The 18,847-nt window shown below is 34.4% G+C and overlaps 1 protein-coding gene across 1 annotated transcript in view; it reads right to left on the reverse strand.

Moving 5' to 3' along the window:
* LOC118737447 overlaps window positions 1–18,847 on the reverse strand; it is a gene marked incomplete in the record, with an annotated part of 206,049 nt that overhangs the window by 5,807 nt on the left and 181,395 nt on the right. The window contains 8 exon segments of the mRNA XM_036467942.1: window positions 487–923; window positions 1,009–1,252; window positions 1,322–1,714; window positions 3,089–3,413; window positions 7,218–7,286; window positions 8,302–8,449; window positions 8,574–8,771; window positions 8,886–9,032. Coding sequence (XP_036323835.1) covers window positions 487–923; window positions 1,009–1,252; window positions 1,322–1,714; window positions 3,089–3,413; window positions 7,218–7,286; window positions 8,302–8,449; window positions 8,574–8,771; window positions 8,886–9,032 — 1,961 coding nt within the window.

The following is an 18,847-nucleotide window of genomic DNA, read 5'->3' on the forward strand; positions in this document are numbered from 1 at the left end:
TGAGAATAAACAAACCACAATTTATTCACAGTGGATTTAGCCAGTGCCTATGACTTTGTGCGCTTCATCAGAGCTACGAAGTGGTTCCATTTCTAGGGTAAGCGGAGGGACATATGGAGTCTCTAATACGGCATCACAACGGGCCCATGGTGGCCTAAGTGTGCCCTTTTCCTGAGGGATAAGGGAAGCCGAGATAACCTAACCACAGTTTATCAATATTGCACTTATATTGGGAATATGAAGGATGGAATAACAAAATACTATTTATTTTGCTACCAATGTATTCACAGGTGCATTCATATAAGGTGGTGTCACCCGAGGAGCTGATTGTGCCGCTTGTCAAAACGATTTGTTTATTGTACATTTTTTGTGTTCTTATTGTAATCGTGCGTATAATTTGTTATTGTAGTTTTTTTTTGGTTTTGTGCTGCCGCTATCGACTTGCTTGACGTGTGCGATATGCACTTCAGATTTCTTGTGACTTACCGTCTTCCATTGTACATAGCGAAAGTCTTGCCTGAGATTTTCATTTTCACGCGTAATAATCAGTACGCGCAATTTCATGCGTTGAAAATTTGGTAACAACACTCCCGTCACATTCGCTCGAACAACTAGACTAAATAATTCCTCCTCCAACTCCACGTGACTATTGTTGTCAATATACTGCGCCTGAGCGCCTCTCAACACCGCGCGCATCTCTGCCTCGTTGAGCGCGCTGATATCACAAAGTTTCTGAGCGACATCCTGCGGCGTTAGATCCACATGTTGTGTGGTGCCGCGTAGCCTTTGGTTAAGCAGCTGCTTGGGATGTGGTTGCGTGTAATTAGAGGATAACTGTATTATAAAATACTTCTTGCCCTCCAGTTCGGGTTGCGACCAAGTGACAAACGTGTCATTGCCCATGTGAACCAAATGTAAAAGTACTGCAATAAAAAGTGAGAATTGGAAATTAAGCAAAGCAAGAGGAGAAGGTATGCAAATTTGTTTAAATAATGGCAAATGACTCACATCCTTGAGTGCAGCATGTCACCGGTGGGCTGCGTAACGAGCTAAGTATTGTTTGTTGCTGCGGCTTATTGGCCAAACGTATCTCCGAGGTTGGTACAAGCACGCGGGTAATCAGCTCAAATGGACGGTAAACAGGTAGGTGGCTCGAAATGACCAAATGTGAGGTATGATTGAGTTTCATGGGGGCAAATGGAGAAATCCACCGATGTGGATTATTCTGCACAATGTGCACAATGAAGAGCGACTGCGAGAGAATAAGAGAAATTATTAAACAATGCAAATTCGTAATGAAAAATTTGCACTTAATGTTTACCTCAAAAAAGTTGCTCTCAAAAGTCACATTGATCGTATTAAAGCTGAGCGCATAGCAGCGTATATTCTGCAGTGGATTTTTTAGTAACAACTCGTCGCCTTTGTTGCGAAAACGCAACTCTCCCGCGCTGTAAACCTCCCCGGCGAGATTGCGTGCAAAGCATTGATAAATGCCTGCTTCAATCGGATCGAAGGAGTGTATATGCAATTCGTTGCCAATGATGTAGCGTGTATAGGAACTGTTGAGAGGAACCCCGTTGTGATACCAGCTGATCACCGGCCGGGGATTGCCGGTGGCGCTGCAACGAAACTGCAACGAAGCGGTAATCAAAGTTTCATACGAGACGAGCGGTTCGACGATCACCGGTGGGGAGGTAACGATCACATGAAAAGTCTGCGATAGAAAGAGAAAGCGTTTTAGTTTAACGAACTCTTTTTTTCTACTCAAAAATTGTTTGCCTCTATCCTCAAAGAGTACATCGGACTAGAGATGGGCGCGGGATATTGGGACCCGAGGAACTCATGGTACTAATTTCTAAATAGCCGGGATGGTTTAAAAAAATCGAGAAGGTTTTAAAAAAATTAGCGAGCGGGATTAAAATTCTTTCGCGACACTCCCGATTAGGTCCACGACTTCTGAAAAGAATACAGAATAACTTGAAGGTGCAGATCTTTCAATACGACGAAAATGCGTAGAGTACTTGAGAAAATGATGCACATAAATATGTATCCAATAATGTGATTTATTGACTAGGTTTTTTCAAACGATTTTCCAGCGATATCTATAGGCGTTTTTTTAAACCTTAATTTTTCGGATATCGAATACACCGGATCTTTTTTTATCGCACAAGTCGGTTTTTTTTTTCATTTCGTACCAATCTTGACCTCTCAATAAAAGTTTTGATTTTTCCGAAGTTTTCAAGGCATTTTTTAGGTTAAAGGAAACACCTATGCAAATAATTTTTAAATTATACCTACACTAGCCCAATAAACATTCGGCTTGGTTAACAATTCGAAAATGATTGGAACACTAATCTGTTTTTCGAGTCTCACCTTCGATAACGAGAGTGCAATAGGTTAGTAGTCGATTCGAGAACCAGGCCATTTTCCAGCAAAACGGAACCTTCGTTATCCAATGTATTTTCCCTTCGTTATGAATTCGAAATCCTGCCCATTATCGAATTGAAATTTTAATGAGAGAGAGTGATTGTCTTATATTTCCCTTCGAAAATGAGCTGGATTTCACTTCCTGTCTTGTTACTATGGTTTTCATTTTTTTTTGGAACCCATCTAGAATGTATTTCCAATACACTATGAACCTTGGAAAACTAAGGTTGGTTATAAGTTCCTTCTCAGTTCGATATGCATATTGAATATCAAAGGTAATTTTCGAACGTTCGCCAAAATGTTTACAGGGATGTTATTCTGCTTATTGGTGTTGTGATACAAATACAGAGATCTACACGCTTACTCCACCTCCTGACAAGGGTTTTCATAGTTCGGGACCTAAAAATTAAATGTCCGGATAGGCGGCATCGGGACTGAATATTTAGTCTCATGTCAATCTCAACATACATCGGCCATTTCCTACATTTCCTACAAAGGGATACTTTACTTGGCTTGTTGCTACAAATTACAGAAAATTACTACTTCAGCTTTTACAGGCCGGTAAATATAGGATTTGCTAACATTTCCAGCACATAAATATATAGTAATATCAAATATTAAAATTTTCGAATTAATACACTTTTTTAGTTGTAATTTTTACCTGATTACTTCTTCCCGTAACGCAAGAGTAGTAACCTTGATGTGCCTCCTGGCTAGCTTGTTCTATGTTGTATGCATTGCTGTGGTTGCTGATCTTCAGTGGCGCGGCATTCAATGTTGTTCGATACCACCACTCGATCGGTTGCCCATCAATTTGTTCATAGCAACGTAGCTCACAGCTGGTGCCTGTTGCTACATACTGCGTTGTATTTTGTAGACTGGGTAAAAGCTCATTGCGGCTTGTTGTTGTAGGATCATCTTGGACATTTAAGGCCCACATAAATTGTCGATGAATCTTTGAGGCAAATTGATTTTGCGCCCCGCATCTGAGGGACGAAATCAAAAGAGAATTCAACTTATTAGACTTGACTGAGAGATTTTCATGAAGGTATAACTTAGGAAAAAATAAACACTATTATTCCTTAACTTTTTCATGTGAATTTATACTTCAAAAGGCTTTTATAACAAAAACCTTGTTAACAATCTCCTTATTCAACAATAGCATGACTACGTTGAATTATCCCGAATACCTAATATAAAATTTGTCGATAAATTGCACTCAATTGTCAATTTTTGTACACACATATCGTCACCTGAAATGCAAAAAGTCATAACCGGTGAAAAATTCAAAATTCACTTTTTGATTTATATTATGGATTTCATCGAATTGCAACTCGCCACATCATTTTAGGAAAAAAATAAAAATATCAGTCACGACTTTTTCCATTTCAGTTGCAATTTAGTTACGTCCTTTTGCATTTCAGGTGACGATATGTACATAAGGTTGCCTCACGAAAAATGTTAGGTCAGTTTTATAACTTACACCTACATATTTTGCGCGCAATTTAGTGGCCGCGGTTAACTGGAGTTCTCACAAAATAAGTTTGTAGAACAACGAACAGTGCGAAACGATTACTGGCAAAAGTTGTACTCCACTTCAACGCGAACTCTTAGCCACTTGCAGTTAGTACTTTGATATACTGAAATTTAATGTTCTATAAAACTGCATACCCAAAATTTTTCTAAAAAAAAAACAATTTTGGTGAAAATATTTTTTGTAACATTTCAAATTTTTTTGTGAACCACACTAGTGTTCTTTATCGTGGGTCACCTCAGTGACTCCCGAAACACTTTACGTACATATGCTTGATTCGATGTTCCTCTACAACAAAAAATTTCCTTTTATCGAAGAAAGCAAAAGCCGCGAAGCATTCAAACATTGACATATGAAAACCTTTATACTAGCAACATAGTCACAAAAAAAAAGAATATTAAATAAGTAATATAGAATAATATTTTAATGTGGGGTGCTATTCAACGCATCCCCAAACCAAAAGTTAAAGACCTTCACTTGCCTGCTTTGCTTTGAACTCTTTAACAGCTGCTGGTAGGGCGGCCAGTTTGTTGTTGATTGTTAATTGCTACAATTACGCTCATCGTTCGAGTGCGAAATTTGCAGCTTGTAAATATTTCGCTACTGTCTATTCTGCGGCATGCTTATGCTTTTTATCATTGTTGTTGCTGTTGTGTTCTTTTTTGTTTGCCTTCTTGGCCTATGCGTGTCGCCACGGTATCACATTATTTTATAAATGTACAGTCGTCAAGAAAGTTATTCGTACAGTGATTTCTTTACAATACATATTCGCAATATTTTCATAATATTTTTCTTTTTCGTTAAATTTTCACGAAAATATAGTTCATTTCTAACAAAAACCATATAGATAAAATTTTCAAACTTTTTGCAGAGCTTAATAAAAATAAAAAAATCTTCACCAAAATTTGAAAATTTTGATTCAGAATTTTTAGAAAAAAAAAATTGAGTTACAGTTTTGTAGCTCATTCAATTATATTATGATATAGTGCAAGTTATATATATATATATATAAATTCTTTACATTCATTTACATTGCTTTTGTGAAATTCGCTGTTATAGAATATGAAATATATTTTCGGGAAAAATTAACGAAAAAATTATTATAAAAAAAATATTGCGAATATTGTAAAAACCATCACTGTACGGCTATGTTTTTATTTTTTCTATGCCATTGGTTTCTAGCAGTGTAATATTTTGATGTATGTACACATATAAAAAAAGACCACTGTTTTTCACACTTATTGTTTTTTTTTTGGTTTTGTCCACTGCGCGGCGGTTCCTTTTACGACCATATGTAGTACTGTTGATGATTGCTGCACCGGCAACATTATCAGTAAAAGTGTTAATAAGAACATGTTTTCTCGAATACCGCTTTACGCTTAGCGAAATTTTTTCACCTAGGCGATACTTGAATGGCAATTACAGGGACCAGACTAGCGTGAAGAAAATATATTTGTGCAGATTTTAATAAGCTTGGACAGCAGCTGCTCATGTTTATGTTGATTTTGATGTTAGTGTTGAATGAAAGGTGTTGATACTTGTTATACGAAAACAGCAACAACAAAGCGTATCATGTTTTGCAACAATGTAACGATGATCAAAATGTTCCCGTACATTATATTCCACTAAACCTTTTGTATTCAACAAGATATTTAGAAGAATGATTTATGTTCATATGTTTCATGTATCTTTGTCATTTATTAACGCTTTCTATTGAAATGAAAAGTCTTGAATTGCACCAAAAAGCACTTGTTATTCGAGGGATATAAAATTGTGTGAAGGATGCACAGCTGCATGCAAATAAGAAAAATGCAATGAATAATACCTTTTTTAAATTGAGGTGTTAAAATTTTTTTCGAATTTCGAACAGGGACGAGCAACACGTCTCAAAAATCTATAATATTATTTTAATGAAAAATAAAATTTTTTGTTGAATAAATCCAGTGGTTTCGCTGGTTTTTTTCGAAGTACAGTACTTTAGACCAATTTTTTTATGAAAGGGAATTTCTCCTATTTCTCCCCATCCATCGATACATCTAGACAATCTTCTAAAAGCCAGAGACAGTGACGAAGACATCAAGAGAAGTGAGAATATATGTATTAGTAAAAAAAATACTACACTGTAAAAAATAATTGTGTAAATTTCCTAGCTAAAAGGTAGGTTACTGGTTTCCTACCTTATTATTCGCGAAGAATCTTCGCTCAGATACATGCTCGATTATTCAACAAATAGTCTGTTTAAATTTCGGACTTTTTAGAGTGTAATATAGCTGCTGTGGTGTGCGTAAATTTACTACGAAAGTGCGTACAAGCTACAAATACACATCTGCTGTTTGATTTCACCCATAGAATTGTGTAAAGCCTGTGTGTAAATAATCAAATTTTGCAATACATTTTTAACCGACTTCCCGATAAGCTAGAACTTTGAAACTTCAGTGCAATACGAAGGAGGAATTAATACGCTAGGTGGCGCAGGTATCAGGATATAGGAAAAATCCATATTTATGGTCCAATTCGGCTTATATTTAAAATGTGTATTACTTGCATAAAAAGTATTAATAATATAAACAAGTTTGTTCAAAAGATGGAGCAGGAGTCGATATTTTTGGATAATCCGTATTTTATGATGAAATTTGGTTCATATTTTAAAATCAATATTACTTAAATATAAAAAAAAATACTGTAAACAATATTTAGCCGTTAAATCGTGCCGCGCGACTTTTCTTTTTAACCTCTTATAAAAGCTTGTCGTTGAACATTTTTGTTTTCAATTACTTATTTCCATACAAAGTATGTTCGAAAATTTTTTTATTGAAGAAAATGATGGGCAGTACCTTTAGTTTCTTTAAAGATTCATTTTATTTACTAAAATTTGATGGGCCTCGAAACTGCACACCAAAATTTTTTCTAAAAATTCAGACTGAAAATGTAAAATTTTGTTGAAAGCTTGCTGAACTTTATAATTTTTGCACAAAGTTTGAAGTTAGAATTTATATGTTTTTTTTGTTCCATAATGACCTATACAGAAATAATTAACATTAAACAAGCAAAAGCAAAATAATTTATATTTTAGCCATTGCATATATAATTCAAAACATACATATGCTTTGTTTGTAGCTGTGCGTATTTAATGGTTATATTCTCGTACATTTCACAAAAATTGAGGCCCTATTTGGAGCCACCCTTAGCTTAGAATATTTGAAATATCAGTTTTTTCCTCAGTATTAAGTAATTTTCATTTAAAATCAATACTCACTTATAGCGCCCCGCAGCATCCAAAGTCAATTTCCGCAACACAAGTGTGCCATTGGCAAGTATTAAATACCTGGAAATTTGCGAAAGGAAATGAATTATTTGATTAGTTTAACTGCTGAGTGTGAGTATAACAAAAAATTTAAGTGCATACAGTGGCCGAAAAAGTTATAGCCGCACCATATTTTGACAAGCCTTAACATATTATATATTTTTTTTTTGTTATTTAATGTAAACCCGTGTAAAACCAAGTTTCAAACTTTGTGCAATATTTAAAAAAAAACTACAGACTTTCTAAAACATTTTGAACTTTTTTAATTAGTTTTTTTAAAAAGATTCTGAGTATGCAGTTGTGTAGCCCATTGAATTCTGGTAAAATAAAGTACAAGTATCAAATGGCTGAAAATTACGATTGATTGTTTGGATTTTTTTTTTGTCCCATTTGCTTCGATATAACGAATACACAAAATTTATTTTTATATGGAAGAAAACCGTAACATCTTTGACAAAGAAAATTTCCATGGCCTACAAAACTGCATACTCAGAATATTTCTAGGAAACGTAGTTGAAAAGGCTCGCAACTTTTGTAAAAGTTTGTTGATTTTTTTTTTTAATATTGCACAGATTTTGTTAAAAAATGGAAATTTTTATAAAACAATAACCAAAATTAAATAACAAAAAAAAAATAAAAATATATGTTAAAACTTGTCAAAATTTGCCGCGGCTATATTTTTTTCGACCACTGTATGTATGTATGTAGGCACCAGTACATATGGATGTATGTACGAGTTAGTAAATGAAATCGGAAACTTCCACAAATCCGAAGCGGAAGTAACCAAGCCGACGCACAAGCGCAAACACTAACGAAAGTCATCTCATTAAATGCAGAAAGTAGCATTTATACGAGCATACAATAATTTATATTAAATAGATATATATATATATATGTGTATATATGTATGTATATGTAGAGCTATGAATTCATCTGCCTTTGCACAGTTAATTTTTATCACTTATATTACCGACAATCAATGCCACTTTCACTTCGCGTTGCGCTTGGTCGCTCTTAATTTTGGTCTTTTACTCGCCTGTTGTCTTCGAATTGCTTTGATAACGATACATTTCCATAGAACCAGGTAATATTTGCTGGCGGCACACTTACGACCGGACACTCGAGCGTGAGTGGATGACCTGTTGTGGCGGTTATATTGGCGGGAGCTGTTACGCGTTTAAGTACTACAAAAACAGACAAAGAAGAAGAAACAAAATTATAATTTATGATGGAAATGTGTCTGCAAATTGAACTGATAATCGACTACTAAGTATACATACACACATATGTATGTAAGTATGTATTTACCAGGATATTCCACCATGATAAGCTCCGACAACACCGCGGTTGTGTTAGCATTGATTTTACAACGATAAGCGCCAGCCGCCTTCTCCGTTGGTGGCAAGCGTAGTGTACCATTGCGATAGATTTTGAATTCGTTGCGTCGGCTGTGGGTCTCCACCGCTTGATCATTGCGATACCAGGTGTAAAAGTAGTGTGTTTCGTCTGCAAAAATTACAAAAAAAAAAATGCAAAGCAAAAGCAACAAAACAAAACACACATATGTATGTAAATAAGTATGTCTTCATTGAATGTTGGTTCATTCATTATTTTGCTCACTGCTAATGTCGTAGTAGTTCTCCTCAATGGTGGCAATGCACGGAAGATAATGATACAGATGATGTTTTGTGATTAATAATCTTGTGGTTTCTGATTTTTCAAGTTGCAGAAATGGTCCAGAGATGATTGTATTACCGTTAGCGCTAACTGCAAAACAAAGAGCAAAAAAAAAAACAATTAAATTGAATGAAACATTACCTGAGAAAACATGAAATAGGAAATCAGTTGGCGCCTTCATGAATACAAAATTAGATAATTAAAATATGAGTGCCATTTACCTCGTAGCTCTACGCCAGAAGGTAATACTTGTTTATTGGATAATAAATACTTAATTGTCAGCATTGCTTTTCAAAGATAAATAGTACTATGCACATACATATTACATACATATGAAGTACTAGCTGACTTTGAACTGAAACTAATAAAGATTTTATTCATAAAGTTGTTGAAGTTCATTTCACATAATGATGGATTGCGTATTTGTTGAAAATTTCCGTAAACTCTGGTGTCGGGCATAAATCAGATATTGAGGCTGGCGATTTGGCCACATTGTTACGAAACTTTTTGCTTTTGTACTAAATTGTCGATTTCCAAAAAATAAATATAAAATAGGCTGATATAAAGAAACACATCTTTTTATATTTCGGCATCATCAATGCCGAATTTTTTAGTTATTTTATTTGAATTTCTTTATTTAGTTGTCAGATACCCTTATAGCTCAGTTAGTCTACACTTAACTTAATTAAACTTACCGTAAGAAATCATCAATGATTACTCAACACGTCAACTGAAGCCAGAAGCGGAAATATTTTGTTTTTGTATTTTCTTTTTTAGGTGTTTAACAGTTAGCCGCCTAAAATGCCACATAAAAAAAAATGCATGCAAAAATATGTTTGCGTTCATTTATTTTTAAGAAATACTATAACGAAAATCTGGCAAGCCGGATAAATCTGTAGCTTAGAATCTAAAACCTACAGGTTCTTAAGTTGCTTACGGTAGGTTAAGTTTTAACTAACCGCCAACCCAGTTTATCATAAGTAAAATTCATACTCAAATCTTAAAAAATAATAGATTTACTGATATCTTTAAAACACCGCTAAGGGCATTTCCTGGGTAAGTAAATTTAAACAGTTTTTCGCCTCCGTTGTAAAATATCAATTTCCCCATTAGGACCTTATTATACTAAAGGAATTAAGATTAAAGGCCGGTGCACACAGAACTTTCGCGTTGGCGTTGGCGTTGATTAACAGCTGACTATGCATAGGGATGCAAACTATGCACCGATGTTTTACTAGACGATACATCGACTAGAATAAAGGGAAGACATCGACATAGTTCATTCACTCCGTTCGTATTATGCCGAACGAGCAGTGGCAAGCGAGCGCTTGTTCTCGGAAGCTGGTGCAACCATCATTCAGGATAGAAGCTTGGGGGCTAGATTTTCAAAGCTTCTTTTCTGAACTCATTTCAAAATGTTTATTCATATTTAAATAAAGAATATTTACATATTTAAGAAAAATATGGTTCATTCCGTAACCAGAACTTAGAAAAATTCAACAAATTTTCATCTAAATTTTTAATTTTTATAGTTTGAATATTTAAAAAAATTTTGGGTATGTAATTTTAATAAAAGATGTGCAAGTTTTAAGCGGCTAAAAATCGCTTTGCTTTTTAATGAGAAGCTTTTGCGTTTTTTTTCGTATAAAAGGCGCAATTTTTAATAACTGGCGTTGATTTTTTAAATTTTTTTTTTACAAAAGGTCTTTCGCATTTAATTTTGCAAGAAATTTCCTTTTATATGGTAAAATGTGCAAAACCCCGCCAGAAAAACCAATTCGTTAAAAATTAAGGCGATTTTTAAAGAAATCTTAAATTTTAGTATGAAAACTGGCGCAAAATTAGACATTTTCACTTAAAACTTTTTGAAAAATTGTCAATGTTCCTAAATCTAGGACGATCTATATGATATTTTTGTGTTTACCACTTCTTTCGAGCACCAGCGATGAATTTTAGTTGCTTTATATTATATTATATATTATTTATAGACCATTCTAAAGAGAAAAATTATAAGGCATTTGCTCATCAGTTTTGTGCAAGTAAACCATTATAAACTGTTTATGTCTATGTTTATGATTCTAACTAAACCAAAATAATTTTCAGGAATTTTCATTACAATTACTATGCTTCGCAATGCAGGCAGAGCTGAATTTCTAATTTTATGAATTTTTTAAATTTTCATTTTGATAAATCGCATTTGATGCTATATTTCCTGATTTGAATTACGCATTCATATCATATGATTGCATTAGAAAAAATTATACATAAATTCAAACCTGCTGCACACATTACTTTGCTTTTTAATTTATTCATACAAATGTACAAGTTTAAGCATTCCAATTGGCAGTACGCAAGTGTGGAGGCTTACAGCAAAGTGCAGTAGCATATCGCTAATCCATTGAAATTTTATCGCTTTTACACATTTATTTATATGTATATAACTATGCAGATAAGTATATTCATATTGACAAACACATTTAACAACCTACTCACAGAAATATTTTCCATATATATAAATGCATGTACGCGAGCTGTAACACCTCTAATGCCTTTTTATGTGAAATACCTTTTAGCGAATCAACAACAAACAAATCGGCTCATAAAAATTTATGAATGTAAAAAAGTCGTAAAATGTGATTACTTATTTATTTATTTAATTCGTATTCGAGGTGTGCATAAATTTCAGGTAATTAACTTCTAATAAAACATGTATTTTCCTAGGATGTACATATGTACTTAGTTACACATATATATATATGTCTGTAACTACATACTCTATGTAAGTATATACCCACGAAACATTTTCCATTGCGAATTAATGTTCCATTACTCCCTTTTATAATAGTGCTAATTCCTTTTTGATAGTAAGCAAAACAATCTAATATTTAAAAGTAACCGGAGCTTAAGGCTCTAGTTAAACCCCAATGCAATACTAAATCATTAAATAATTTTTAAAATCTTTTTACAATTTTTTTTAGTAAAGCGGCAATCTATGTAAATATATATATATATATCAATTGTTATTAACAGGGAACGGATTTTATGGAAATTGCTTTTTTTTCTGCTATAGAGATAGAGTATATTCGATTAAGAATGTCCACGATTTAGCTTTCCCTGATTCCACATATACACATTTGATGTTGCCTTTTTTTTGCCTTTTTTAAAATATTTGCCTTTTTTGAGATATTTGCCTTTTTTGCCTTTCTACCTTTAAAAAAGTGATTATAGCATTTACAATTTTTTTTTTTTAAGATTAACAAATATACACATGCCTATGCGGTTTATACAAGCACAGGGACCTCTTGCCAAATTGGTGTTGAAAAAATTCAAAGCCGTTTTCTCAGCTAACGTAGGTTTGAAGACAATAAGGGGTCTGTATAAAATTGTAAAAGGCGAGGAAAACGCCCTTATTCCTGATAATATGAACGTTTCAAACGTTCCATATTTAAATTGGGCTCCACTTGTATCAACTTACGTCGAGCGCACATTTAGTACATTCAAGGCTTTTCTTCGCGAAAATCGAATGAAAATGCTGCCAGAAAATTTCAAAGTACATCTTATGGTTCAATGTTACTACAACTATACAGATTAAAGTTTTATGAGTTAGAAACTCGAAAGGATAAAATAGTCAAAGATTCAAAGTACAAATTTTTCATATAATGAAACTAGTTCATAGTATTTCTCTTTTTACTTGTAATATAAGCATTTCTAAAATAAATATATTTTTTGATTGTTCTTCGTATTTTCTGCCTTTTTTTAGTGCCTTATTTTGCTTTTTTTGCCTTTACCTGCCTTTTTCGCTATTTCGTTTTGCTTTTTTTTGCCTTTTTTGCAATACCTAGTGCCTTTTCCTGCCTTTTCGCTATTTTATTTTGCCTTTTCCAGCCTATTTCGTTACTTTATTTTGCTTTTTTATAGGTTTTTAGGTCCTAAAAATCCGTTCCTTGGTTATTAATATGTTTACTAATTAGCAGGGACCGAGAACAAAAGGTATGGTCGAAATTAAATATCGTTCTCGTAGTTTTGTTTCCAAGAAAGGTTCAAAACCAAAACCGAAAGGAGAACAAAACGTCGAGAACATTCTCAATATGAATTATATAAGAACCAAGAACGGTCCCAAAGAGTACAAAGTGCGAACCATACTTCCGGGGATATTTCTAAGAGAATACATCTGGAATAAAAATCTCTGGAACGTTATGGTGAAGAACAAAACGGGAACAAAAGTCTAAGGAACTTTTTCCTGAAGAACAATTTGGGAACTAAAATCTCAGCAACTTTATGACAGAGAAAAAAATGGGAACACATTTTTTCTGAACTATTCGCGAAGAACGAAAGCGAGAACAAAATTTGTCTCATAGCGTTCCATTAGTTTGAAATGCTTGAATGTTAAAATTAATAAAAAAAACTGAAACATAACTAAGCAAATAGTGTCGACGAAAGACTTACGACACAGACTTTTCTTGCACAGAAAATTAAAAATTTTTCCATAAATGCACAGTTTACCCTAATGTTAAACGACCTGGAACGTGAAATGATCCAGCTTTGGTTTGGCTTAGAATTAACAATCGAGGTTCTCACCGAAACGATTTTTCATCCCAACTCGCTGGTGCCCCTCTGAGGCTTAAAATAAAGGTCTCAAAACTTTTTTCTCTAGCAAAACGTTCCCCTTACTTTTGTTGTTATTTGGTCCCCCTGGAAAACGTTCTAGATACTTTCGTTCTTATTTTGTTCTCATTGGAAACGTTCCCCAAAATTTCGTTCTCATTCTGTTCTTCTTGAGAATGTTCCCGAGAGTTTTTTTTTCAAATTTTGTTCTTTACGGAAACGTTGCCGTACCTTTTATTTTCATTTTGTTCTTGTTCAAACTGCTCTCAATACTTTTGTTCCCGTTTGGTTCTTTTGTGGTAGATTTAAAGACTAAGCAGATTTTCAGCTACAAACTGGTTACTCTTCCCACCGTGCGCCTTATATGTACTCATCCATGAGGTGCCTTTGCACTAGTTACGAAAAGTTAAAGCTGAAGCACAACACCGGCGAACGACAAATATCGCCCAGCAGAGTGATGCCGACGTCCAACTTTCGTTCATCTAATTGTTTACTGAAACACTTATAGAGCGTTATTTAATTCAGAAAACTGTCACCTGATAAGGTTGCTACGTTTCAAGAAGGAAACTATTATAACGAAGAGAAAAAATACCAGCGAGAATAACTTTAATAGAGAAAATCAACTGCTGAGTGGAAGATCTACCTATTTCGGCAGCCAGTTCCAAAAACTTCCTATTTTTGAGATAGGCTATCGAGATAGATCGATCTTCCACTCAGCAGGCGAAATTGTCTTTAGAAATAAATCTATCGTCGCGAACAGACGTTGAGCGAACTTCGTCGTTTGCTGTAGTTACGCATTATAATCTTTCTGACGCTGATATCTTCAAAATAGGAGCTTTATTCCATCCCTAAGCTGCTGCAAAAGTGGTTGATTCACTTTGGCAGTACTCTGTTCGTCCCCGAATTTACAGACTCCTACCTAGACATTTTCAGCTGCTGCTGCCATTGCGGTATTCGGACTACCCAGAAAAAGCCTATAAGTCTGTAGTTTATGTTTTGTCAGCGTCATTGTCCTGGTTTTTACTTTCGTGAAATTAACAACAACAATTGTCAAGAGCTACTCTAAAATAGTAGTGAATTTATCGCTATTATGAGGGTTCTTTCTATTATCTTTTGAATGTTGTCTGGGTATTCAAGCAAATTGTGCTTACGAATCTGTGCAATCAAATTTTCAATCTAGCAATAATAGTTTCGCTTGAATTATGCAGATGACAGTGGTGAGATAAGATGTTGTAAATAGCAAGTTTTTTTTTATAAAAAATTTAATAAATATGCGTTTAAGCAACAATAACAACAACATAATCTATAAACAAACACCCGCGTAGCTATCAGAAACGAGCCGCATAGCGTTTACCAAAGTACGCATTGAAGTAAATATTTGGATCAATATGAACCAAAACAAGTTTTCGCATATTTACATATACATAGGTATAAACGTAAGTCAGTATAAATGTATGTATCTAAATGACATCAGGAGTAAGAAATATACGTACATACATATTTAGGTGCACAGCCTTTAAATCAGCAGCCGCTTTGGCAGCGTCTGACGCATGTGTACATTTTCGTTTTTAACCAATTAAAAATGATTTTCGCGATTTCTGCGATTGGCAACTACTGAATGAACTATAAAAACTTATGCGTACACTCATATGCCGGCATGCACATTAGACCGTATCACGTTGCATATTGTCACCGTCAATGCAAGAACACGATTTGGCAAATTTGAAATTTTAAAGAAGAAGCAAAAACTGTTTTAAAATCATATATGTATGAAACTAGCAAATACCCGGCGTGTCTGACTGCGCCTTAAAAGTATTTTTGTATTGTTTGATACCCGTATTGTAATACATATTTTATCAATTTAATAGAATGAAAATTTTCAAACAGGTGGCAACCCTCATCAAAAAAACGCTTGTCAGTAAAATTTCTTAAACCTCTTCAGTTTGATACGCATATTGCAATATTCAATTTATCCTATCCATTAAATTAAAGTTATCAAACAGGTGGCAACTTTTCACAAAAGTATTTTCGGCGTAAGCCCTCTTAAAGCTATTTTATTTGACAGCCGTATTGCAATATTTGCTTTATCTCATCAATTTACTTAAACTGAAAAGTTTAAACAGGTGGCAAACTTTCTAATTTTTTTCTTTCTATATTTTAAGTTAGACCTCTACATGCATCGGTGAAACCTCTATTCCGTTCATGCATTCATTTTCGAGTGATGCGCGTACAAAACATACCTACAAACAGACAAAAATTCTAAAAACTATTGATTTGGCTTCTATTGGTTTAATAAAGAATCGCCCATATTAAAAATTCTCCTAAGTTGTGAATGTTGCAATCGAATTTTAACACTTACTATGCGAGGTTTTGAGGAATGTAAAAAATTTTGTTTTCAGCACCCTAAAATCAGCTAAATCGGGGGTTTTATTAAAACGTTTCTATAGTGACTCAAACAAGTGACCAAGTGTTGATTTCTTTTAATGTTGTTCGGGATACATTTTATTTGTTATTTTTCTATAAAAAATATCGTTCAAGCTTTAACCAAAACTACATAAATCACAGTTTCAAAATTTATACAAAATTCAAAAAATTTTAATCAGTATTTCAACTTTTTGAACTGAATCTTTTAACAATTTATGTGTATGCAATTTCATAGCGCACACAATTTTAATCAGAATCTCATTTTTGTTAAAAATGCGGATAGAGGGCCTTGAATAAAAGCCCTCGATATACCCTGCAGGGTTACATATAAAAAAATCATTCAATTAGCACTTATCGAGCAATTGACAATTCAATTTTTGTATGCTAAATCGAGCTCAATTAGCGGCTTAATCGAAAAAGCATTCACTGCCGTTCAGCAACTGTTGATTAAGTCCATGGGATGATTACGGTCGGAGAACGAAAGTGCTGGCGCTGTAGTAGGCATCTCAACTGATCGGGAACATCACATTTTACATGATTGTTTGGACATTCAAAAGACATTCGATTACTCACACTCGACCATAAGTGCGACTACGGAGCTGCGTTCGGCGATGCTCAATCGTAACAAGTTTTTGGACCATTTACAAAGCTTGGATCCATCACAATACACCAGAGACCAAAAAAACAGGAGTGACCAAGAATAAGTGAACTCTCGGTGAACATGCACTAAAGTAGGTAAAGCGGTCAATGAAGTCATAACCACAGTTTTTGGTATGCACGAGTCGTTATTCACATCTACTTATTACACTGTAGGGACGCTAAAATAACCAAACGCCGTGACAAGTAAACTTAATTTTGGTTCGTTGATCACGGGCCTATGTATATACCGTTTTTCTAGTTCAGGTAATTTTTCCAAGATATTTTCATTTTAAGTTAGCATTGCGGATGAAGGAAAATTCAAACTTCAACATGGAAAATGTTACTCAATGTTCGAGTACGGTCATGTAAGATGTGGCGTATGAGTAACATTATTGCCTGGCTCTACTTCATAAAAAAAACTGTTGCATATTTTTGTTTATCATTCAAAACTTGTTTATTTGTCCATTGATTTTTTGCATACCGACTTCACAAAATGGAGAAGGTTATCAATTCGTCGGAATATTTCTTTTTTATGTATGTTACCGCGTAACTTTGGACCACGTTAACCGATTTCAATAATTCTTTGTTTAACGGAAAGGTGTTACCTCACAGGCGGTCCCATACTTGGCGACGATCATTGGATCGTGAAGAAATTAACGATAATCTTAAATTTGTATATGAGAATTGAAGTCGGATTTGTTTCTTGCTTAAAAATTACTTGTTATAATTTTTTCTCTGCTAAAGTTTCACTATTCTCCTTTCATAAAAATGAAAAGAATTTGCGAAAATTACTTAATATGGGAAAACGGTATACTGATCCGCGATCTACGCCCTAATCTTAAGGGCACTGTCTCGGCGTTTACGTTACCTCATTTCAAAACTTGAGATTTTACTTAAAGTTTTGTCTTAGTACCCGAGTGCACTTGTGTACAAGGGTATTATAACTTTGTTTACATAACGGTTGTTTGTAACAGGCAAAACGAATCGAGATAGATATAAACAAATGTATACATAAATGATCAGAATGAAACCAGAAATCGATTAAGCGGTGACTGTCTGTCCGTCCGTCCGTCCGTCTGTGCACACAATAACTCGATTAAAAATTGAGATATCTTAACGAAACTTGGTATGTGTACTTCTTTTCAGCGTAGGACGGACGGTGTTGAAAACGGACAAAATCGGACAATAACCAGGCCTATCTTCCATATAACGGAAATTTTCAGAAAAACGAAAACTGCGATATTTTAGTAACTACTGAAGCTTATTCCCTACAACCATTTTTAGGCGAAAAATAAGAATATTATAAATTTTAGAAAATGGGAGTAGCCAAGCCCACTTATGATTACATGTCTATATCTTCGGAGCCAATAGACCGATTTCTCTTAAACTTGGCACTTGGCGTGGACAATAACCAGTAAATCAGTAAATACTGAGGCTAATTTATTCCAAATTGACGTTAGCAATAATTCTTTAGCAAAAAATACGTTTACTTATAATAATTTTCCAAAGGGCGTGACCCCGCCCACTTATGACCACATATGTGTATCTCTGGAACCGTTCGTTCAATTTGTACCAAATTCGGTACGATTATTGTGGTTGCCACATAAAGGCAAAACGTTATTAAAATCTGACTAGAATTACACCTTCTTTTTTATAACGGTAAATTTCCGAAATGATTGAAACTTGGATATTTCGAAATTTAAGGACGCTAAATTTACCCAAAATTGATATTAACAACAATCCCTTGAAAAGAAGTAACATTATTATGGAATTTTGTAAAATGGGCGTGATGCCGCCCATATATATCTATGCATATAAGTTTATTTAATTATGTCTAACTGAACTTTTTATCGAAGATGTTTGAAATAGACGTAAAACCACCCTTGCTTACCACGTAGCAGTAGTTTTCGGAAAGGTGAAAAAACTATGTTTAGTACTTGTGCCGGATATTTAATGTTCGGCTCCGCCCGAACTTCCTTGTTAAAAGCTTAAAATTATCACCGGCGAAGCTAAAGACTTGTCAGAATACTGCACTCCGGACAGCGACAGGATGCCTTTTGTTGTCGCCTGAGTACCGTCTATACAGCGAGGCCCCAAATACTGCCAATAAGGCAGCATAACAAAATGCCAAGCAAGCAGTTTCTGGTAGGATGCTATAGGAACAGCCTGCGCCTAGATACGTCAGAAGGCATTTTTTCGAGTATTTGGACGCACTGTGGTTCAAAATTGGCATTTTG

Source organism: Rhagoletis pomonella, unplaced genomic scaffold, assembly GCF_013731165.1.
Source record: "Rhagoletis pomonella isolate Grant_MI unplaced genomic scaffold, Rhpom_1.0 Rhpom_scaffold_00004, whole genome shotgun sequence".
Taxonomy (NCBI): Eukaryota; Metazoa; Arthropoda; class Insecta; order Diptera; family Tephritidae; genus Rhagoletis; species Rhagoletis pomonella.